The sequence below is a fragment of the Terrapene carolina genome, unplaced genomic scaffold (assembly GCF_002925995.2).
Source record: "Terrapene carolina triunguis isolate 2854851 unplaced genomic scaffold, T_m_triunguis-2.0 Scaffold130, whole genome shotgun sequence".
Lineage (NCBI taxonomy): Eukaryota > Metazoa > Chordata > Testudines > Emydidae > Terrapene > Terrapene triunguis.
The window spans coordinates 32,487,721-32,513,269 of record NW_020664481.1 but is presented as its reverse complement, the minus strand read 5'-3'; the positions used below and the strand labels follow the sequence as shown (position 1 = coordinate 32,513,269).

Sequence of the window (25,549 nt, the reverse complement as noted above, 5' to 3'; positions counted from 1 at the left end):
GCAGCGATACTGGGTCCAGCTCCGGCCTGTCCTTCTCGGGCAATTCCTCCCTGGCACAGTGCTCCTCCTGGCTCCTGTCCTGGGGTGTCCCCGATCGGCCCTGTCCTTCCCAGGCTTCAGGCAGGTTCTCTGCTGCTTCACTTTTCCAGGGCCTGCAGGCTGCCTCCCCCTCTCCCTGGAGCTCCAGCGCTGCCCCCTGAAGTTTCCCTCCTTTTTTCTTACTCTCCCCCTCCCCCTTAGGAAAAAGATTTAAAGGGCCATACTCTCTAAACCCCAAAGGGGTTACACTATTTTACAATGGTTTGGCACTATTATTTGGATTTCAGAAGGGCATTTGTATGGCAATTACAGAAAGCTATTAATATCTGAGAGAGACTTTTCTGTATCCCATCCTCTTCATTGGATCCAGGGCAGTGTCAGGGATGGAGACAATCTGCAGAGTCATGACATGACCTTTGATTCCATTACCAAGTTCTATATCACTGATATGCATATATTGGCAAATAGTGCATTGTTGAAGACCTCTAGGCTGCCATTTGTAACTTACTTTTCCTTTCTTCTTTTTCTTTTTTCCCTTTTTCTTTTTCTCTTATTTTTCCTTTGTCTTCTACTGTTACTACTAGCTAATTCTCAATAGCTCGCGTTGGTGAATGGGGTAATTTATTAAAGTGCAACTTTTTTTTTTAATCTGTAAATTAACTTTCAAATAGAATACATAATCCTGCAGAGTGGAGGATCCAACTCTTAATAGTAATGTGAATGGTCAATAATGACATTGCAGTTCATATCCTAAAAGCCTGGGATCATTTTCTTGGTTGTACTTTTATCTTCTACCTTGCTGGTGGTAATGTAAAAGAGCTGTCTCTAACATTACTACATGACCTGACAGAAATTATTCCAGATTGGTGGATATTTTTATCCTGTGAGAAGATGAATTTAGTGGTAACATACAAAATTGTCCCATTACAAGCAGGTGTATAAAATGCGGCTTTAAATTCCTTTCCCTAATTAACTTAAATGCAGCTTAACAGTTTCCACTATTAAATAGTGTATTTTGTAGGATACTGAATTTTTAAAGGGGGAAAAAACCTTAATCCCTTATTCACTTGTGAAATGTTGCCCTATTGTTTTCTTCTTATATTTATAGCTCAACCAAAATAACTACAGAAAATTTCTTTTTTGTTTAAATATTACTCTGCTATTAAATATCTAATAGTTTTCTTTCACCTAAAGCCAAGAGAGCCTTTGTCACAATACAGGACGCATTTTTCTGAAAGTCAAGCCTTCTTTTAGGCCATTTTTGAATGTTTCATTTATTTCTCATTTAGAAAGTTAATTTGTGTAGGATGTGTACTGTACATTGAGTGCAGTGAAGTAGTTCATCACTACTTTTTTTTCCTCCTCAGAGATCAATGAATTAGATCTGTTAGTAGATGGAAGGGCTGAAAAGTTTAACAATTTTAGATACAAGTTTAATTAAAGTTTAATTAATCCTTGTGATTAATAGTAAGGTTAGTCAAACTCACTTAAAATAGAAGTTGTGATCATTTTCTATTTGTTGCATTTTTATTACAAAACATATGGTAGAACACAATAACTTCCAAAATATTTAAAGTTCCAAGTAAGCATGTAAAGCAAGCCAGAAAAAAAAAAAATCTAAAAAACCTAGTGGTGCGTGTTGCAATATTTCTGATCAAACTAATTATTTGGTTAAACAGCTTAAAAATGAGGCCAAAGCATTTAATAAAATGCTCAAGTGGTTCACTGAATTAAATAGCTACATAAATTAAACTTTCCTCTCCATATTCCTCTTGTTCATTTTCTTTCATGTTAAAAAAGCACCAAGAAGATTTCTGGGATTCCCTTCAACCTTGCCCTGAAAGTAGGATTGCAGGATCTATGTTGTTTCCTTCTTTGATGAGGTTTGATAGGGTTTAAAGTTGTCTAAATTTTAGTGTTCTCTCTGCTTGTTCTTGCTGAGGACTGCATGCTACAGGTTTTGCTGTCATCTTTCATTTCTTGGAGAATGGTACTGAAACAGGGCTGCTGTGGTTAAAGGTGCTGACAGATGCCTGATATTCACCAAGCTGTCATCTTAGGAGATGTTGTACGCAAGTCTCTTTGCAAGGAGAAAATAATTGTTCACAAGACTGCTTATTGTCAGTAGTAGCTAAAAATGATTACATCTGTTTGAGCAATGCCAATTGCAAAAATAATTATATTAGTTCTTCTATCTTGGAATCCATAGTAAAGAAAGCAGCATGTAATTGTTTGGTAGCTAGTTTTCATGTAAATGAATGAACTTGAACACAGGAGCTACATAAAAAGCTGAAATAACAGTGGTGTTATTTTTCACGCATCCAAGCTACATGCATATCCTTTACAATTGCTTGTTCTATACCTGATTGACTTTTGAATATGTCAGGTTACCACGAACAGTTCCTAATTTTTGTATGAGCCTTTTGGCACTGACTTTGTTAGGTCAACACATCTATGAGATGAGTAATTGCTCCATGAACATGTGGATTGACAGCAGTACCTTTTTTCTGTTTGGCTGCTAGCTTTTCCTTAGTATTCTAAACACAAGGATGGAAAATGTTCCATAGACTCTTGTAATATTTACATCTTTCACCATTCTTTCATAACCATAATGGCCAGCAGCATATAAGTATGATTAGTGACCTTGTATCGTTATTCAGTGCTGACAAAGTGCAGTGCTTCTTCATGGAAGATGCTTCCTAATGAGTGTATCTATGTCACCACATTGTAGGCTACCATAGCTGGGGGCGGGAAGACTTTCAGCCTGAGTAATCTACATGTTACTGTCAAAATGAAAAGAGCATTTTACTTTAAAATTAAGCTTAAATTATTAGTCTGCCCGGGCTATTCTGATATTTTTATGGCACCACTAATCCTTCTCAGATGCTTGCAGACAGAATCTATCCTGAATCACAGTGTGGCTTCAGATCTGAAAGTCTACTACTGACATGAACTTCTCACTGAGACAACTACAAGAGAAATGCAGAGAACAAAAAAAGCCCTCTACATAGCCTTCATTGATCTCAGAAAGGCTTTTGACTTTGTCAATAGAAGTGAACTATTCAAGCTTCTAGAAAAGATTGGATGGCCCCCCAGGCTCTTAAGAGTGATTCGATCCTTCCAGGAAAACATGTATGGCACAGTCCAATACAACGGCTCAATGTCTGAGGCTTTCCAGATTCATAGCGGAGTTAAGCAAGGTTGTATTCTTGCCCTAACTGTGTTTGGGATCATCTTCTCCCTGCTACTGAAACAAGCTTTTGGTTCCTCAACTGGGGAAATCTACTTGCACGCAAGAGCTGATGGAAAGCTGTTCAATCTTGCAAGACTCGGGAGGCCCTTATCCAACACCATCTCTTTTCGAGCTTCTAGAAAAGATTGGATGGCCCCCCAGGCTCTTAAGAATGATTCGTTCCTTCCAGGAAAACATGTATGGCACAGTCCAATACAACGGCTCAATGTCTGAGGCTTTCCAGAAAGAAGCTCATCTTCAAAGCCTAATGGACAGTTTTTCCAAAGCCTGCCAAGACTTCAGGCATATTATAAGCCTAAAAAAGACTAACATAATGTGCCAAGGAGTTGAAAAAGCACCCTCCATCAAGATCAACAGCTATGAACTTGAAGCGGTGAATGAGTTCACACACCTGGAGTCCACTATCGCAGTCAACCTTTCACTTGAAACAGAACTCACCATCCGCATTGGAAAAGCCACCACAACAATGTCTAGACTGAACAAGAGGGTATGGCAAAACAACAAACTGACAGAACACACAAAATCTGTGTGTATCATGGATGTGTTATCAGCACACTTTTGTATGGGAGGGAGACATGGACCTTATACTCTCATCAGGAAAAGAGGCTCAAGAGCTTTCATATGTGTTGCCTTCGTTGAATTTTTTGGAGGGACAGAGTCACCAACACAGAGGTGTTCAAACGGGCCAGTATACAAACATGCCTCAAACAGAGACGCCTCCGCTGGCTTGGGCATGTGTGCCAAATGAATGATGGGTGCATCCCAAAGGACCCCCTCTACGGTAAATTGGCATCTGGAAAAAGACCCAAAGGATGCCCAAAATTGTGTTTAAAGGATGTGTGCAAGCGAGACCTCAAAGAAATGGACATGGATGTGGACAAATGGGAAGCTCACACTCAAGTCCCCAGCCTTTGGAAACAAGAGCTTAACAAAGGTCTCCGGAGTTACGAGATGAAGCAGTCCAGCTTAGCAGAGGAGAAAAAATCTTGCAGAAGTCAAAGCCCAAAGGATCAAAATATCATCTTTTAAATGTGACAGATGCGGCAGAGATTGTCTCTCTCGAGTGGGTCTCTTCAGCCATGTTCGCGGCTGCCATAAAACCAACTGAGTTAATTCTTTACCTTTCAGGGGTGCATACCCACGGTGTCTCAAGACTGAAGGATGCCTACTACTCCCTGATCATGCATGTGGAATGGTTACTATGTGTCATATTATAGCGAACCTTGTATTTTGCAATAGTCTACTTGGAGATGAATGGTGGTGGCAAAGCTGTTCTTTAGATCTAATTTTTGCATTGTAAATAGATCCACAGCTGCTACTATAAGTTAATGCTCATGAAGAGCATTAAACCACTGCTAGAAACTAGGTCTAATATAAATGAATATTCTCTGCAAAAACCGCTAATCCTTTCACCTTGAGTTGTCAAGAGCTGTGTTATCAATAAAGTGGAGTGCTCCAGTTTTGCTGCAACTCTTCAGTTGTACAAACTCTGAGACCGCCCAGCTCTCCAGTTTTTTCTCCCTCCTACTTCTGCAGTTTTTCCTGTAACCCATCTCTGCCTCCTTCCTTTCTATTGTGCTGCAACTCTTTCCCTAAAACTACCCCACTGCTCTAGCTGTAACAATCCAAGCCCTCCTCATTCCTGCTACTAATTTGATTTCTTCCCAGTACTAAAAATGAAGAAAACATTAGTGGTGAAGAGGGTCTGATCGATGCCAGGACATTTCTCAAATATCAAGGTTGGATGTCTTTCTGAAAGATATGCTTCAGGCAAAAACAAGTTATTTAGCTCAATAAAGGGTAACTGGGTGAAACATAATTGCCTGTAGTATATAGGAGGTCAGACTAGATAATATGATCTCTTCAAGCTTTAAATGCTAAGAACTAGGAATTGGAAAATGCAGATTATGTTCCTGGCTCTACGACCGATTTACGGAGTGACTTTGGTCAAATCTACACTTCTGTTCCCCATCGATAAGGCCCTTTGTTATTGGTGTTTATCAATTGTCCCAAAAAAATTCCTATGTTTTTGAAAAAGCCAGTATTTGTGGTTTTACCAATTTTCACTAAATGTTGACTTTTTTGGGACCCCAGAATTTTCACCAGGGGAGTGGATAGGACCACGCTGAAGGACCAGAGGGGTTATCAGGGGCTCTGTCCAGCAAGTGGGCCTGTACTCATGGGGTGCAACTTTCTACTCCCCTCCTGACCCTGTTCCTTCAGTGCTGCCCTGTCTGTTTCTTCTACACAGTGGGGGAGCAAGATGGGCAGGGAGCCAGGTCACAGCAGCCGAGACTGCCTGACCACTCCAGGGAGTGGCCCTCCTCGCCAAAGGAGAGCACTCTCCTAACCCCAGCATTTCGATGTGGGAGCAGACAGGGCTGAGCTGAAGGTCCAGAGTCTGGAGAGAGCTCCAGTTTCAGTTGCTGGGACCAGACTCCCTGGCCTTCTTGCTCTCCCATTGTGTGGTTGCAGTAACCACCAACCAGCAGTTACCCTCCTTTGCACTCTTGCAAGCAGTAGCAGAAGTCTCTCTGCACCCTAGGAGTCTTGACCCTTTGCCAGACAGAGCCCCCTTCTGATCCTGGCCCTTCAGCACAGCCCCAAAGCACAGAGCCCTGTCCACCTCCCCTTCCAGAGCAGAGCAGTGGAAGCAGATAGGGCCGTGTGGAAGTCAGCAGGGGACTTCGGTCAGGAAGGTGCCAGTACTCCTGGGGTGCAGCCTTCCACACCCCTCCTGCCCCTTTAGTGCATGTCTGCTTCCTCTCTGCGGGAGGGGAGCAAGATGGACAGGAAGCTGGATCCTGGCAGCTGAGACTGCCCAACTGTTGCAGGGAGCAGAAAGCTTTCTCAACTGCCACCTGGTTAATACCCCCTTCTCCCCAGTCCATGAGTTCTGGGCACCCCTCTCTCCTCATCCCCTATGAATAGTGGGCGACATTTCCCCCCTGTCCGCCTCCCTTTGTTTTTAATTCTTACCAGTTTTCTCCCATTAAAGTTTTTGAATATAAAATATAAATTCCAAGGAAATTAAAACAAACAGAACTAAGAAAAAAAGGCCTTACCTATCTCTATGGCCTGAATTCACAGTGTTATTATGAAGAGAAATCCATTGTCTGTAAGTGCTTAGATAATGATTAGTGTAATAGAAAAGCTTTTAAACAATTATTTCTCTCCATCATGTTCATATACAATGCAATAGGGCTCACTGATTTTTCTGCCACTGCTGTGCTAGCTAGAGGCAGGAAAATCAGCCCAGTTACAGTGTATGGGAACATAAAAGAGAGAAATAATTTTGTTTAAATTAAATATATGGAGGCAGCATTTTAGTCAACTACTGAATGGTGAACCAGTGATCAACACCCCAATTTAGAGGAAGGAGAAGATCTGGACATGGAATTAGGACCTATCACTAGAGTAGAAGTAGAGAGGGCAGTCAATCGGTTAAAAAGTGGAAAGGCACTGGGACTGGACAACATCCCAATGGAAGTCCTTAAGGCAAACTCGAAGAACACTTTAGACATTTTGTTAGGCCTCTTACAGATGATATGGGAAGAAGGAGGGAGGGATAGCTCAGTGGTTTGAGCATTGGCCTGCTAAACTTAGGGTTGTGAGTTCTATCCTTGAGGGAGCCACTTAGGAATCTGGGGCAAAATCAGTACTTGGTCCTGATAGTGAAGGCAGGGGGCTGGACTTGATGACCTTTCAAGGTCCCTTCCAGTTCTAGGAGATAGGATATCTCCATTAATTAAAAAAAAAAAAAAAAAAAAAGGAAACGTACCGGAAAAGTGGTCATATATTGAGCCTACCAAAAAAAGAGAGACCTAAGTTAGTGCAAAAGCTGGAGAGGGCATTCGATTGCTGTTTGTCCCAAGTAAAATAATTACAAGTTACCCTAGACCAGGGTTTCTCAAACTTCATTGCATTGTGACCCCCCTTCTGACAACAAAAAATACTAAAAGACCCCAAAGGGGTGCCGAAGCCTGCACTGGGGGGTGCCAAAGCTTGAGGGCTTCAGCCCTGGATGGTGGGTCTTGGACTTCGGCTTCAGCCCTGGCTGGCAACCCCATTAAAATGGGGTTGTGACCCACTTTGGGGTCCCGACCCATAGTTTGAGAACCGCTACCCTAGACAAACTAAAGAAAGCAGTAAATTTAAGGCTATGATATGAACAGGCAGGGTTCTGACAGGAGAAGTCCTGCATAGATCACATAGCAATAGAATAGCAGTCATCATCATAGAACTGTTAATTGTATGGCCGTCACTGCTTTACATGAATTTCATAGATTTCCAAAAAGTCTTTGATACAGTGGATAGAACATTCTTATGGAGTCTGCTGTGCCACTATGGAATTCCTCAGAAATTTGTGAATATTATTCAGAGCTTGTATGAAAATACGACATGGCAAGTAATACATAACAGTGAACTGACTCAGGACTGGTTTACACTGGGAACTTATATCAACGTAGCTACATTCTCAGGGATGTAAAAAATCTGCACTTGAGGGACCCCTTGCTCTGTAACTTGACAATATTGCATAACATTTGTTGATTAGTACTTATTCACAGGGTCAGAATGTCAGGTTTTCATTTCTGGTGTCAGATTTAGGAAAGTAATCATGACTCTCTTCTCATATAAAATAAGAAGTTAGAATTCCAAACTACAGTGCTTCAGATTGTAGGAAGTTGGAATGCAGTCAAGGCTGCTGAGATGTTACAGCTTCTCAGTGTTTTTGTTTTTGTATCTTTTGGTGTTATCAGCACTATCAGAGGTGCAGCCTGCTAATTTAGCAGACCTCGATGTTACTCATAGAGAAAGACCACAGGCATGATTTGGTGACAAAGGCATTTGGCCAGGTCTGTTCCCTTCAAAGCACAGTCCTATTGACTTGCTCAAGTACATTACCACATGAGTGCCCTGTGGCAAGGAGCGGCTCAGTCAGCAGTGGGGGGCTTTGCTGTCCCCTCGACCACCCAAAGGGTTATAGCAAGGCACCCCGACATTTATAGACTAAAACAAATAACTGGGATTAAACAATTTATATATTTCATGACATTTGTTTACCTCCTCTTGTTCCTGATATCTCGGACAAAACTTCCCTATTCATTGTTTTGTCAAACCATCTTATCTTGTTCTAGATTGAGGTGTATTTGCACTAGCCTTCTAAAATGTGTTTATGTAAATATCTAGGCCCTAGCAACAACTTTGCCAAGTTCATGTACAGAACAGTGAACTTGTAAGTGTTTACTTTAATACATGTCCTGACTTTGGTTCACAGCCTTTGGTTCAGGCCTCATAATAATGATTTTTCATGTTCAGGAAAGAAGTATTTCAGGAAAGAGTAGCAAAATGGCTAGTTTATGTAGGAATTAAGTGTTGTAGTTTGAGAAATAATCTGTGTTTTGCACTCGATTGTACAACAGTGTTGTAGAATAATTACCCTTTCTTTGGTGCCCATTATGCTTATGATTTTTTTTTCTTGGACAAGTTTTGTTCATGTACAATATTGATCACATTATTCCAGTGTTGTTAATGTTCTTCCTTTTAAAAATAATTTTGTCTTAATTTTAAAAGCTAGCATTAATATCATTTAGAGAGTTAGTCTTTATATTACAAATGTAACAACCACTATCAAAGTGAAACATGTTGATTTGCAATTACTGTAAATCCAAAGTATTTTGGAGTCCAAGTTCTTAACATTTTCCTGCAAAACTTTCTAGTCTGTCTAAAGAACTAGGGAACTACTGTATTATATATGTTAGTCAAACCTTCTAAATGTACATTTTATTTAAACATGTACAGCACTTCAGAAAGAGTATGTGGTTTTACAGCCATGCATTTGCTGTACTTATGTTTGGTTAAGTTTAATATGTCTATATATGTTTAAACATACTTAGGTAAGTGTTCCTAACACAGTATACTGGATAGTGGGCTAAACTTAACTCCTTTCCATGGGTTATCTTTATTGTTAAGATAATACAACATAAACCTCAACCCAAACTTTCTTCTGAGCTTGGCTGTTCTGAGGGTTTCATTTTCTGCCAAACTCCTGTCCCTGCTCCTATTTCCCTCTGTGTTGGGGGAAAGACAAATTGTTTTATGCTCCTGGTATAGTAGGATCCATCTGATCTGACCTCAGGCTGTTATGAGTAGTGATTGCATTGATCTAGAGAGTGCTAGTACTTGATATCAATACGTGAGCAGAAGAGCTTTGCTTTTCCATGCACGATCTCAGAATATGACACCCTGTTACAATATACTTTATTAGGCAGGTTATAGCTATGAAAGAATACTGTAGGACAAACAGGTAACATAAGTGTTGTTGCAATATTGCCTTACAAACTGAGTATACTAACATTGTGCAAAATGGGTAAAGATGTGACTAGTCCCCTAGTGATTCAGTCCCCAACAAAAGTGTGTTCTCCCTTTTAGATAGTTTCAAACAGCTCAAGTCTGATATTGTTTGCTTGCTGACACATCAAGCCAAAAGAGATGAACACTGCCAAAATTTGTTTGCAAAATACATTTTGCAGTAGGGATATATTACCAACCACCTAACCAGGATGGTGATAGTGACTGTGAAATGCTCAGGGAGATTAGAGAGGCTATCAAAATAAAAAACTCAATAATAATAATTAGTAATAATGGGGGATTTCAAATATCCCCATCTTGACTGAGTACATGTTACTTCAGAACGAGAGGCAGAGATAAAGTTTCTTGACACCTTAAATGACTGCTTCTTGGAGCAGCTAGTCCTGGAACCCACGAGAGGAGAGGCAATTCTTGATTTAGTCCTAAATGGAGGACAGGATCTAGTCAAAGAGGTGACTATTGCTGGACCGCTTGGTAATAGTGACCATAATGTAATTAAATTTAACATCCCTGTGGCGGGGAAAAGCCACAGCAGCCCAGCACTGTAGCATTTAATTTCAGAAAGGGGGACTACAGAAAAATGAGGAAGTTAGTTAAACAGAAACTAAAAGGTACAGCGCAAAAAGTGAAATCCCTGCAAGCTGGATGGAAATTTTTTAAAGACACCATAAGGTAGCGACTCAATGTAAATGTATACCCCAAATTAAAAAACAGAGAACCAAAAAAGTGCCACCTTGGCTAAACAACAAAGTAAAAGAAGCAGTGAGAGGCAAAGAGGCATCCTTTAAAATGTGGAAGCTAGTGAGGAAAATAGAAATGATCATAAACTCTGGCAAATGAAGTGTAAAAATATAATTAGCAAGGCCAAAAAAGAATTTGAAGAACAGCTAGCCAAAATCTCAAAAAGTAATAGCAAAAATTTTTTTTAAGTACGTCAGAAGCAGGAAGCCTGCTAAGCAACCATTAGGGCCACTACGCAATCGAGATGCTAAAGGAGCACTCAAGGACGATAAGGCCATTGTGGAGAAACTAAATGAATTCTTTGCGTCGGTCTTCATGGCTGAAGATGTGAGGGAGATTCCCAAATCTGAACCATTCTTTTTAGGTGACAAATCTGAAGAACTGTCCCAGATTGAGGTATCATTAGAGGAGGTTTTGGAACAAATTGATAAACTAAACAGTACTAAGTAACCAGGACAAAATGGTATTCACCCAAGAGTTCTGAAGGAGCTCAAATTTGAAATTGCAGAACTATTAACTGTAGTCTGTAACCTATCATTTAAATCAGCTTCTGTACCAAATGACTGGAGGATAGCTAATGTGACGCCAATTTTTAAAAGGGATCCAGAGGTGATCCTAGCATTTACAGGCCGGTAAGCCTAACTTCAGTACTGGGTAAACAGGTTGAAACTATAGTAAAAAACAAAATTGTCAGACATAGAGCGAAACATAATTTGTTGGGGAAGAGTCAACATGGTTTTTGTAAAGGGAAATAATGCTTCACCAATCTATTAGAATTCTTTGAGGAGATTCTTTGAGGAGGTCAACAAACATGTGGACAAGGGGGATCCAGTGGATCTAGTGTTCTTCAATTTTCAGAAAGACTTTCAGAAGGTCCCTCACCAAAGGCTCTTAAGCAAGGTAAGCTGTCATAGGATAGTTGTAGTTCCCCGGATCCTCCTTCTTCCCTTTTTTAAAGATGGGCACTACATTAGCCTTTTTCCAGTCATCCGGGACCTCCCCCAATCGCCATGAGTTTTCAAAGATGATGGCCAATGGTTCCGCAATCACATCCGCCAAATCCTTTAGCACCCTCGGATGCAGCGCATCTGGCCCCATGGATTTGTGCTCATCCAGTTTTTCTAAATAGTCCCGAACCACTTCTTTCTCCACGGAGGGCTGGTCACCTCCTCCCCATACTGTGCTGCCCAGTCCAGCAGTCTGGGAGCTGACCTTGTTTGTGAAGACAGAGGCAAAAAAGCATTGAGTACATTAGCTTTTTCCACATCCTCTGTCACTAGGTTGCCTCCCTCATTCAGTAAGGGGCCCACACTTTCCTTGACTTTCTTCTTGTTGCTAACATACCTGAAGAAACCCTTCTTGTTACTCTTAACATCTCTTGCTAGCTGCATCTCCAAGTGCGATTTGGCCTTCCTGATTTCACTCTTGCATGCCTGAGCAATATTTTTATACTCCTCCCTGGTCATTTGTCCAATCTTCCACTTCTTGTAAGCTTCTTTTTTGCATTTAAGGTCAGCAAGGATTTCACTGTTAAGCCAACCTGGTCGCCTGCCATATTTACTATTCTTTCTACACATCGGGATGGTTTGTTCCTGCAACCGTAATAAGGATTCTTTAAAATACAGCCAGCTCTCCTGGACCCCTTTGCCCTTCATGTTATTCTCCCAGGGGATCCTGCCCATCTGTTCCCTGAGGGAGTCAAAGTCTGCTTTTCTGAGGGGAAGTCGTGCCTGACTAACCTAATTGCCTTCTATGATGAAATAACTGGCTCTGTGGATGAGGAGATGTGTTATTCCTTGACTTTAGCAAAGCTTTTGATACGGTCTCCCCCAGTATTCTTGTCGCCAAGTTAAAGAAGTATGGGCTGGATGAATGGACTGTAAGGTGGATAGAAAGCTGGCTAGATCGTCGGGCTCAACGGGTAGTGATCAATGGCTCCATGTCTAGTTGGCAGCCGGTTTCAAGCGGAGTGCCCCAAGGGTTGGTCCTGGGGCCAGTTTTGTTTAATATCTTTATTAATGATCTGGAGGATGGTGTGGGCTGCACTCTCAGCAAGTTTGCAGATGACACTAAACTGGGAGGCGTGGTAGATACGCTGGAGGGTAGGGATCTGATACAGAGGGACCTAGACAAACTAGAGGGTTGGGCCAAAAAAAACCTGATGAGGTTCAACAAGGACAAGTGCAGAGTCCTGCACTTAGGACGGAAGAATCCTGTGCACTGCTACAGACTAGGGACCGAATGGCTAGGTAGCAGTTCTGCAGAAAAGGACCTAGGGGTCACAGTGGACGAGAAGCTGGATGAGAGTCAACAGTGTGCTCTTGTTGCCAAGAAGGCTAACGGCATTTTGGGCTGTATAAGTAGGGGCATTGCCAGCAGATCAAGGAACGTGATCATTCCCCTTTATTCGACATTGGTGAGGCCTCATCTGGAGTACTGTGTCCAGTTTTGGGCCCCACACTACAAGAAGGATGTGGAAATATTGGAAAGAGTCCAGCCGAGGGCAACAAAAATGATTAGGGGTCTGGAGCACATGACTTATGAGGAGAGGTTGAGGGAACTGGGATTGTTTAGTCTCCAGAAGAGAAGAGTGAGGGGGGATTTGATAGCTGCTTTCAACTATGTGAAGGGGGGTTCCAAAGAGGATGGAGCTCAGATGTTCTCAGTGGTGGCAGATGACAGAACAAGGAGCAATGGTCTCAAGTTGCAGTGGGGGAGGTCTAGGTTGGATATTAGGAAACACTATTTCACTAGGAGGGTGGTGAAGCACTGGAATGCGTTACCTAGTGAGGTGGTGGAATCTCCTTCCTTGGAGGTTTTTAAGGCCCGGCTTGACAAAGCCCTGGCTGGGATGATTTAGTTGGGAATTGGTCCTGCTTTGAGCAGGGGGTTGGACTAGATGACCTCCTGAGGTCCCTTCCAACCCTGATATTCTACGATTCTATAACAGGGAAGGTCCTCTTATGGATTGATAACTGGTTAAAAGGTAGGAAACAAAGGGTATGAATAAATAATAGTCAGTTTTCAGGATGGAGAGAGGTAAATAGTGGTGTCCCCCAGGGGTCTGTACAGGGACCAGTCCTATTCAACACATTCATAAATGACCTGGAAAAAGGGGTAAACAGTGAGGTGGCAAAATTTGCAGGTGATACAAAACTACTCAAGATAGTAAAGTCCAAGGCAGACTGTGAAGAGCTACTAAAGGATCTCTCAAAACTCAGTGAATGGGCAACAAAATGGGCAGATGAAATTCAGTGTTGATAAATGCAAAGTAATGCACATTGGAAAACATAATCCCAACTATATATGTAAAATGATGGGGTCTAAATTAGCAGTTACCACTCAAGAAAGAGTTCTTGGAGTCATTGTGGATAGTTCTCTGAAAACATCCACTCAATGTGTAGCGGCAGTCAAAAAAGCGAACAAAAAGTTGGGAATCATTCAGAAGGGGATAGATAAGACAGAAAATATCATATTGCCTCTATATAAATCCATGGTACACCCACATCTTGAATACTGTGTGCAGATGTGGTCGCCCCATATAGTGGGAACCCTTTGTTTAAAAGCTTGGTTCCCTCGCCAGTCAGTGGAAAAGATGGAGTCCAGCACCAGGTGACCTGGTCACATGTTCCTGTAGTGTCACAGCAGCCGTGAGTCGGAGGCTGTCTGCAGTGTTCTCAGGAAGGTTCCCCGTGGGAGATAAGCTTCTTCTAAGGCCTATTGTTTTCTCCTAATGGCTAATTAACCGGAATGGGCCCTTCCCAGCCAGCCATATAGACTGAGAGTCTTTTGCCTAGTGGGTTATTCAGGTATACACACATTTGTAATACAGATACATAGTCAGTTTTCCTAACTTCAGACACACAAATTATACATGCATACAAATAGGATAATCATATTCAGTAAATCATAACCTTTCCAATGACACTTCACATGACTTATCTTGCATAAAATACATTGATTGTTATAATCATATTATTATAATAATAATAATATCGCTGTGAAGAATATGGGGTGCAGTGTCACAATCATATTCTTCCTCCTCTTCCTCTCTGACACCATGAAGCAATGAAAGAGGCTCATTATCAGCTGATCTCCTGGTAGAGGGAGGGAAAAGGACAAGTCAGCTACCAAGAAATACACACATGCACATATACTCCTGAGACAAGAAGCCAATAAAGCTGGTAACTGCTCCTCCTTTTCCCATCCAGTGGAGCTAACAACTGCAAAGTTAGATTGCTGGAGATGGAAGTTAGATAGTGGAGAATAGCAGGGCCATTTTTGTGTCTGAAACCATGGAACTGTTCAGGAAGAGTTAAGCATGAGCACAATGTTTACTATAGTATCTTTGGGATGAAATGTAAGACATCTCTTCATCCTAGCTTTCCTAGGATCAAAAAACCCTACTCTGTGGAACATGGAGAAGACAGAATTTTTGTTTACCTTTTCAGCTTCATTTAATTTCATAAGGTACTCAGATACCACAGTGGTTAAGGTACAGTCAAAACCTAAATAAAGAAAACCCATGATCATGACTTACTGTCCCCCATATCTATGAATAATTTCCTATTTTCTAGTAGATTTTCATAATCTAAGACCAGATTGTAATTGAATAAATGGTGTCATTCTTTTTATTTTCACGGAAGGATGTGCTGCATATATTTATATTGAGCTAACATGACAGAACTTGTTTTACATGTCAGAGCTGTGTTAGAATGAGCAGTTAGGGACAATGCCAGAGTTTCCATGCCCCAAATTTTATTTTAAGCGTTACTTATAGGGCTTACTTTCTTCTGCTCCCTAACAGTTATTTTTAAAAGTAAAGATGTTAGATTTTTTTTTTTTTTGGCGCTGATGTTCTAGCACATTACTTTAATACCCAATCATTTGCATTCCTAGCTTCATTAGGGCTTTGTGTAAATTAAGTTACCAGTGTTTTGGGGAGTGTTTTTTAGCATATTTAATGAAAATTGGTTTTACAAAGAGGTCCCTTGAAGTTGGGAACACCATACTCCACAAGAAAATAAAACCTAATTGGCAAATATAATTGTGCAGTCTGAAAACCATGCCATTTTCTTTTTAAAAATACAAATAAGAAATTTTGGCATATTTCAGTTTCCCTTGATTTTTTTTTTTCTTTTCCTTATAGGTGTCCTTCATTCAAAACCTGGTGTTTTGTGTGGAAAGAGCATACCGTGTACCTGACTTTGGTGTCTGGGAAAGAGGAAGTAAATACAACAATGGCAGCACAGAACTGCATTCAAGGTAGTTGGCAAAACTCTCAGTTCTTTTTGCTTGTATAAAGGCATATAATGTGAATGCAAAGAATTCAGGAAATGCAAAGAATTCAGGAAATGTATCAAAATAGAAATAATTAAAGTAGTATTCCAACTGCTTCCCATTGGCCTGGAGCAGCGAACAGCGCCAGTGGGAGCCGTGATCAGCCGGACCTGCGGACGCAGCAGGTAAACAAACCGGCCCGGCCCACCAGGGGCTTTCCCTACACAAGCGGCATCCCAAGTTTGGGAAACACTGGTCTAGAGTGAAATTAGTGATCATGAAAGATGCCAGATTGAGGCCTTCTGGAGACTGAAGTCTATACCTCATGAGAAATATGAGCACAGTTCTATACCTACATTCCATGTGCAAATAACCAGATACACATGTAAGTAGTTACTCGTGCACCCAAATTGTTGTAATTGCAGCTGTATATGCATTTTTACTAAAATTTACCTGAAGCCTCCTGCTCATGTATGGAGCAGTTATAGCACATGCTATGGCAGGCTAAGCTTCCCATTACCATACCACCCATATCTGGAAGACCAGCTCGCTGAGAGGTAGTTTAGTGCCCATTGCAATGGCGGACTAAAGTACAGGCCAATTTGGGGTCCACTGCAGGAGCACCAGATCCTATGTAGAAGAGGGGGGCCACTGGCACTGGAACTGTTATCTGTTTTGTCCTCCTCCAGAGTTCTTCATTTGCGACTTTTTTTTCTGGCCATCTGATATTGAGGATTTATCTAAGGCAGCTGTTTATTAAAACTTTGAGTTTAGATATTAAGGGCTTACTGTATGGTGCTGTAATTTGCAGATTTGTTAAGATCAACTTTACAATGGTGTTAAATATTCAAAGGTTAGTTTGGACGGCAAGATTTCTGATTCTCCAGATTAGCTGTAGCGTTACAAAGACATGTCTGGCTTTTGCTATTCTGACTTTGATGTCTCCGTGTGTTCCACCTGTAGTACTTACAGTGCTGCCAAGATGTGTGAAATATTGGACCTCTTCTATGTCAATTCGAGAACCTGTTTGTATTTCTTGTGGCGTGTTGATTCTCATGGTTTTAGGTTTTTTTTGTGTTGATTTTCAACCTTACTAATTGTGCATAGGCCTGGAGATCATTTGTTTTGGCTTGCGTATATCTATATGGTGAGGAATAGCAAGTTGTCATCTACAAAGTCAAGGTCCTCTAACTTCTGTGTGAAAGTCCATTTGTATGACACTTGGTTGTTCTGTGTCTTCCTCATTAAGCAATCCACTACCAGTAAAAAGATGATGGGTGACATAAGATATCCTTGTCTGATGCCTGGGGTAACCTTGAATGACTTAGTCAGTTTCAGTTGTGTATTACTTGGCATGTCATAGTTTCATAGAAGCTCTTAATGATGTTTACAATTTTCGGAGGGATTCCATAGTGGCATAGCAGCTTCCATAAGACTTTTCTATCCGCTGTTACAAAGACTATTTGAAATCTATACAATTCATATTAAAGTAATGGCTGCCATGACAGTTCTGGTGAGAGGTCCTAATTTGACGTTCTCATCTTCTCCTACCTCTGTGTCTGGCCACTGGCTCGCCAATCAGTAGTCCACTTAAGTACTACCTCCATATATTTAATTGTTCTGAGGTCTTATTGTTTTGAACTGGTCAGTTGGTATATGTTTTTTCATCCTGTCAACTGTATAATGTTGTACAGTTTCTTCATGTCATTTTTTGCTGCAGTGGTCTGTCACATCTGCTGCCATTTTATCTATAAGTCTTTTTGTTGGAATTATAATTTACTCCGGATATTACCATGACACTAATTTAACCATAAATTCCTTTATTAAATCCAGAGGCCAAATTGTATTTGTACAATTGCTTTAAACTTGCCTAAGAAGTCAAAATAATAAGCAGTTTACTACATCCAAACAATAATAAAACACTTATAAGCATTTGATCAAGATACTTACTAGTGGGCTAAACCCAGGGGTGCTTAAACCCATATTGGTCAGGCAGATATTAGCAATGAACCCTTCACTTTTTTATACCCATTAACAAACTAGTGATGTTATTGCCAATTATCAGACCATAGCTATGTACAGATGAAGCAGTTTCTTATATAGCCAATTCTTTACTGCATCTGGTACCCAGTTAACTCTGTTTTATTTCTGTTACTTCAGCCCAAACCTTAAATAAGATAACACTGGTATTTCAGAGTCACTACAAGTTTAACACAACAATTCTTCTTTCTCATTATTTCATTCTTTTTGATTCCATGCTTTGGGCCTTTTGTTCATACTATTATCCCAACTCAATTTAAAACCATAGTGCACCCAAATCTAACATAGGCCTATATTCCTACACTTTCCTACGCTCTTTTTTTGCCTCTTTGTTCTTTACAGTATATTCTTCCTCTAGTCACTGTGTCTGTGATCTTGTTCTTGCTTGATTAATTTCAGTATAACTTTGCATCTTCTTTTTTCTCACATGACCATTTGTTTTGATGTTACTTTCTGAATTCCAGCACTTCTTCACACGTTTTAGTGAAAGTTCCCTTTACCTGTTCAATTTGCTTTCCATATTCCATCATCTTCATCTTTAAGCACCTGGTATCTATTTGCTAGCTCAATTCTAAACTCTTATTGTGTTGTCATCTGTTTTAGCTTGGTGATGTTTTAACATGTGCATCTCTATTGTTCAGATCTCTTATTTATTCTTATTTTTATTCTCACTTTAGCTACCGCTAGTGCGTGGTCCGTTCCCACATCTTCCTGCTATGCACACCTCCTAGTGGAAGAAGCAATGTTTGTGCTGAAAGACAAATGAAAACTTTTAATTCTTGTATAAGTTATGTAAATTCAGATCTGAAGCTTCTTCTGTTCCTATTTATTACCTACATTCTTAAAACATTGCAGTATTGATTTTATAAGTTGTCTTGATTTTTTTTAATATATTTGTCAGCTAGGATGCACACAACATTTAAACATCTGGACTCTCACCCATCCACTGCCCTCTCTGAGATCATGTATGAGAAAATATAGACTATAGCGTCCTAAAGCACAGGCTGAAGGTATCATGAAAATCTGAAGGAAATCACTGTTTCCACTTGCCCATAAATTCAGAATAATTATTTTCTACATCCCTCCTATTACATCTACCTTGATCATCATCTCTAGAAACAAAAAAGAAACACTTTGGGTACCTCTCATCTATCTCTAGTTTGATTTGAGGCTTCAGAAGTCATTTGGTTTCTAGAGTAATGATATGTTAAATGGCAGGTTGTTGACCTACCTCACTTCAAACGTGTACTTGAATATCAGGTTGAGCTCTTTAATTCCAAGAGCATTTCAAGGATTATACTGCCAGGCATATCTTAACTTTCGTGTGGGCACATTATAGACTACTGGATAATGTAGACCTGGTCTAACTGCTTTATGATGAGAATGTCCTTATACTTATTAGCTGTGATCTTTTTGTTATTCATGTCCTCTCGAAGGAAAACTCTGAAATCAGATACAAGCACTATTTGTGCTCTATTAGCTATAAAGTCAATAGAGCTATGGCTTTTTAGATGACAATTGTAATAATTTTCTAGAGAAAATGGGCTTACAAAGGTAGATTAAAAGAAAAGTGACAATGATAGTCTGACACAAATGACATCCATAGTATGTAGGATTTGTCATAATAGATCAGTACACTTATTTTAGTGTGCAGTAATTTTACTTAATTCAGTTGCATGATGTGGAACTCCATGTGTTGTGAATCTCATTGCATTAAAAACTGGTAATTATAGGTATGTCCTTCCTATACTTTGGTGAAGTCTTGTTTACATAAATTACAAAACATAAAAAAAACAAGCAAACAAAAATCTACAAGATTATACACGGTGTTGCAGTAGTTCCTCTTTTTTTTTTTTTTTTTTTTTTTTTTAGTTTAAAAATTCCATTCCACACCAGTGCTCACCCCTACTGTCATTCACCCTCATGAAAAATAAAAAAATAAAAAAAGCCTCCCATTGAAAAATCAGTGCTCCAAGTTATATTCTTCCTTTGTCTCTCCCAGTGTTTTTAGTGTCTCTTTTGTGCTCTCTGTGTAGTTAGGCTGCAAGCTCCTCGAGCCAAGGACCAGAACGTCTTTGTTCTGCCATATTGGACTGAGTGCATTGTTGTTCCCAAAATGACAATGACATTTGTAGCTTGTTTTTCTAAGCTGAGAAATAGAGCTTTGACTTTTGGTTAATCCATCACAGAAAGCGTGTAAGCTGCTGCCCTCCCCATCTCCCTGCCCGTGCATAGATATCCTTACTCTCTCTAATATCTCTTGGAGGTTTTTTCCCTTTAATTCTTCATGGGAAAGAGCTGAGGTCCAATTTCAGCCACAGATGAGGAAAAGTGGGAGAGAAATGTGCACTGAGGGATCTGTGTGGATGAAAAAAAGAGACTAGGCTACTCCAAAATACCCCATGTGCTGCCTCAATGTACCACTGCTCTGGTAGAGTGGCATAGGAGAATATCAGAAATCATTCAGGAAATGTATATAATGCTACTCAAGGCTGTAGGTGAATTGTTTGTCCATGTCTCTCTCTAATGGCTATGGACTATGAAGCAAGCTCTTAAGCTTCAGTACACTTTTGACACTGAATTCTTGTCACTTAATATCTGAGTGATTGTTCCTGCTCATAACTTATGCTTTCTTTCAGAATTGGAAGTTATGTCTCGTCATCTTTAATGGATATAGGCCTCTTTCATACAGGATGCTGTCTGATATAAAGTAATTTGAGTGATAACCAAAAAGCCCAGCCTGTGGTTCAGAAGATGCAAATATCTTTGAAGTATTTACAAAAGGGTAGCTTTCTATTTTAGATTAGTTTCAAGTTGGTGATAATTAGTTTCTAATTGCCACTGAATGGTGAAAAACTCTTTGGACCAGATCCTCACAGACATAAAGATGCTGCTACGCTGAAGTCAGCTTTGTTGATGCTGTGTTGATTTGCACATTCTGGGGATTGAAGTCTCTATTTCTAACTACAAGGTTTTGAAGTTAGCACAGAAGTCAGAAATCGTTATGAACTTTTTAAAATACTTTTATGTAACCCTGGAAAAGATGGGGTTCCTCCATTCACAGTTTCAGGATAACTGCGCCTGTGTACTCTCTCTGTGTTCCACTTCAGGAATGACCAGTCAGGTCTCTAGCCGTAACCTGTATCTGAGCATGGACCCATGTCCCACTCCCTTCCAACCACAGGTTTTAAGGCTGCACAGCCCCATGCCATATACTATGACAGGGATCAGCAACCTTTGGCATGCGGCCCATCAGGGAAAGCCTCTGGTGGGCTGGGCCGGTTTGTTTACCTACCGCGTCCGCAGGTTCGGCCGTTCGCAGCTCCCACTGGCCGCGGTTTGCCGTCCCAGGCCAATGGGGGCTGCGGGAAGGGTGGCCAGCACATCCCTCAGCCTGTGCCGCTTCCCACCACCCCCATTGGCCTGGAGCGGTGAACCACGTCCAGTGGGAGCTGCGATCAGCCGAAGCTGCAGGTAAACAAACCGGCCTGGCCCGCCAGGGGCTTACCCTGGTGGGCTGCGTGCCAAAGGTCGCCGATCCCTGTATTATGATGTGCCCAGCAAGTCAGTCTACCTAGTGGCCCTCACCTATGCTTTGCATTCGCTCTAAGGTCTATGACCAGTGTATGCCAGTAGTTACAGCAGTGGTTTTCAACCCACAGGCCACTTGTGGCCCAATCAGCACACAGCTGCGGCCCGTGTGACATCCTCAGGTCCATACAGGTAGTATATATATATATTGTGTGGATGCGGTCCACAGAACACATAGACAGCTGCATATGTGGCCCACAGTGGTAAATAGATTGAGAACCACTGAGCTACAGGTTTCCCCACACATCTTTCTCAGCAAAGTACATTTATTCTTAGGTTTAAAAACATCACAGAGAAAACATTAAAAATAAAATAAAAGGGCCTATATGTTTACTAAATTTACCAGAAGTTGTCCATCAGTCCTGTGGAGCTCTGGTAGGCCAAAATTATTCCTTTTCTGAATCAAAAGAAAGACCCTTGAGTCTGTTTATACTCAGCTTTTATATATTCCAAGTTTGTTCTTTGACTATTGGTCTTTGGAAAACCTGTTTTGATTTGAACCAGTCTATGCAGATCACCCCAGGGGCTAGTACCTTTCCAGAGTTTGTTTACGGTCTCAGCAACTTGCCTTACTCACCGTCCCGACCACACACACTTTTTAGTTCCTGAAGAAGCTGTGATATATGCAACTCCATGGAGTTGCATATAATTCCTGGCCCAGAATGATACATAAACCATTCATAAACTTAATACAGTATGGTCCTCAAAAATACCCAATGTGCTTGCAATATCTGTCTCATCTCTATTCTTTTACTCTTGGATATCTCAATAGGGGAATCTCAGGTCTGCTGTATTTCACTGGTTCAAAGGCAAGCATTGTAACACCTTTTAGAATAGTATGTTTCCTTACCCATGTGTTTGAGCTTCTGAAAAATTAATTTGTCCTGCAACCATTTGATCAAGATGTTCTCCAAGCATCTGCTGAGTACCTCCACAAAAAATGTTTCTTTGACATCTACCATATGTACTGTTGATAGGATGTTTCTAGAACACAGCATCTCCATATTCCAGGTCAAAAAGGCACAGGAATCTTGATCTTGTGCTTCTTTGTTGAGCAGATCATATGTTGCTGTCATGTTGTTTGCCCCTATTAAGATTGTTTTGTTGGTCTGGCTGGCTGCCTTTTTAATTTCGTTTAGTGCCTTTTTTAACATATATTTTAATCACACACATATATGTGCAATGTCTTATGCTATTGGACATTATTTCTGTCACCATTTGCGATGTTCCTTTTAACCCCGCAACTTGTGGGTTCAGGAAAAAAAAAGTGCAGGTGTAGGTGAGAATCCTGATATTCTTGGGTTTATCAAAGGATTCAGACCTAATTGAGAACCTGTTACTAAATTTAATGGGAATCAACTGTTTAAGCATTTTTCTTTCAAAATAAGTAATGTGCATTAGGCTAAATATATGCTAAAATACATTGTCTCTTACTGTTATGTTTAGAGGGAAACAATCCAAGCAAGGGTCCTTGAACTTTTTGTTGTCTAAGATTTTGATTAGTAATTAGCAATAATGTACAAATTTTAGTGCCTGCTTTCCGTTCTTTCATTAAGGTTATGGGATAGATGTTGCAATTTAAAGCTGTAATTAATGACATTTTAGTAACTCAGTTAACTTCCTTGTCATGCCAGTAGCATTAGGGAATACAAATGTTAGTTAAATTAATAAAGACATGGATTTAAGACAAAAAAAAAAAAATAGATCCAGGTCCTGACTACCCCAAATCTCAAGAATGGTTGGATCGGGTTTTGTTTTGAGGCCATCTAGAGATAGGACATCTTTCACAAAGAGAATAGAGTAGACTGGGTTCCTACAACGTGTTCATCTTGTGCTGTTGTACATCCTAAAGGGGAAAAGAAGGAAAAGTTCCTTAGGAGTTATGACCAGAGCTGTATATTTTAAAAGAACATATTTCTTACAATATTAATTCATAGGGTATGTAATGTACAAATGACCCAAGAGAAATGAACATAACATGCCTAATAGCAGAAACTCTATTCTGTTTTTTTTTTCCTTGACTCATCCAGCAAGAAGTAATTAATGATTAAATCTTCAACTGTCTGAAATTTAATAGCATTCGTAATGTGCATCATCTTATACTGCTTACTGTTTTGAATAGCTTTTCATTATCTTAAGACATATTTGCTATTTCAGTTGTTAAAATATATTAGCACTTTTCCTCCTTACTGTAGTATTGCAGGATCTTCCTTATGTATTTGTCATCTGCAAAATATAGCACTTAAAGCAGTCACTAGCATACAGTAGGGGAAGGGTCTGATAGACTATTAACATGAAGGAATATTTATTATATGATGGGGAAATGAAAACAGCCTTTTAATTTTAAAACACTAGTATTTTTATTTGCAAGCAGTGTTTGTGCAAGTAGTGAAATCTTCAAAGTACTGAATAAGCAAAGGTAGAAGAATCCTGGTGAGCTACAAGTAATACTGATTGTTTACCCAAGAATATTGAGTGAGCAAGTAAAAGTAATATAAGTTAAAGTTGTTCACTATGGAGGAATCCATATTTTTTATACTCTCTGTGAGCCCCCTCCCCTTACCTAGACAAAATAAGATAACTTATTCTGCCTAAATGTCGTCGCTCTTTCCCTTCCAGTCAACTATTACCTCTGTTAGTTCTTGCCAGTCAGTTCTTCTTGCCCTCACTCTCCAAAAATGCCTACTCATGTGTATTGAAGGTGTTCCTCTGGAAGAAGAAATAGGGACTTCTCCGTTAACGTGTAATCCAGTTATCAAAGCAATGGATTTATCTTGTGCTCATAGAGCGTATCCGATTTATTTAGAATATAGCTATAACACCCAAGAAACATGATTTAACTAAGTTGCTATGCCGATTTCAGTTAAACCAGTTGCTCTTTCATAACTGTACTAGCCAAAACTACTAGAATAAAGTTAAAATTTATTTTGAGAGACTTGACACTGAGGAAATGGTTAGTATCCATTACACCAGTGAGTTCAGCTTACTACTTCATTGCATTATCTGGGTAACAAAATCATCCGAAGGTTTAAAAACCAAGGGAATTTACCAGTCTTTGATGCCAGCTGCTCCAAGCAGAATTTTTTAGCTAACCTAATCAGCTTTCCCTTGTTGAACCAATTAGAATTAAATCCCACAAGCTTTAATTCTGGCAGTGTTTCTGAAAGGAAAACTGAGGTTTTATAAAGCTATTGGTGATGGTTTAAAAAAAATGATACAGCTTGAAATCAATTTTTTTATGGCATTGCTGGTAATGAAAACAGTCAAACAGAAATAATGTGTGCTAAATATAATACATGCAATTCTACAACTAGACATGTTTCCCCTTCCATTCTGTTTAAAATATTTTCTGCATAGTTATAAGATGCTCTCCTGACTAGGGTCTGACTTTATTTTTAAATATTTTTATATTGACTATCCATAAATATATGGTGGTATATTTACAAGGAAAAACTTGTCTGTATAAATCCCAGCCAAACTTCTCTAACAAAATGCTTTTGACGCTGTACAAGCAAGGTTCAACATATAGCTTATCCATACTTGTATCTTTTTTGAAAAATTGCACATAATCATATAATATGTTAGCTATGAGTAATGTAACCATTTTTAAATAATGTCAGTTCAAAGTCAGAAAAAATTGGGCTTATCGTTGACTCTTCTGAACTAGTATTTTTCCCCTTAGCCAAATGTTCCCTTTTAAATTACTCTAATACAAAAATCTAATTTTGTCAAAATTATAAAATATAAATTCCTGGCAGTGATTAATTGCAGTTTCTCTACAGAAGGGACTGATGCCAAAATACCTCGAGACAAATTTATTCCTCAAAGTCATGAATTTCTTTGAGTCAAGGTCACTCTCATGGTATCTCTGTGTGGGCGGGGGGGGAGCAGGGGGCTCTGATATAAGCTAGTATCATAATTTCTTCATATTGCCTTAATTACATAATCCTTATCCCAAACAGAATATGACAAAAAAGTCTTTCCATATAGGTGAAGTTGCATTTTTGTAGAGAAAATTAAATAATTTAGTAATTTGAAGTAATTGACCAGTATTTACACAAGTATTGCTACCAATAAAGAAACTACAATATTACACCAATTAATACTTTTCAGATCCTTCAGACTTTCCCAATATTAGGATATTACATCGCTTAAGGAATTTCCCCACCATCTTGATCTTAACAGTATAACTCAGTGTTTCCCAAACTTGGGACGCCGCTTGTGTAGGGAAAG

The 25,549-nt window shown here is 39.9% G+C and overlaps 1 protein-coding gene across 3 annotated transcripts in view; it reads left to right on the top strand.

The window, feature by feature from the left end:
• PHKB (phosphorylase kinase regulatory subunit beta) overlaps window positions 1-25,549 on the top strand; it is a 199,460-nt gene that overhangs the window by 59,387 nt on the left and 114,524 nt on the right. For all 3 annotated transcript variants that reach the window (XM_026652662.2, XM_026652660.2, XM_026652661.2), the window contains one exon: window positions 15,555-15,670. In XM_026652662.2, the coding sequence (XP_026508447.1) occupies window positions 15,555-15,670 (116 nt within the window). The remainder of the gene's footprint in view (window positions 1-15,554; window positions 15,671-25,549) is intronic.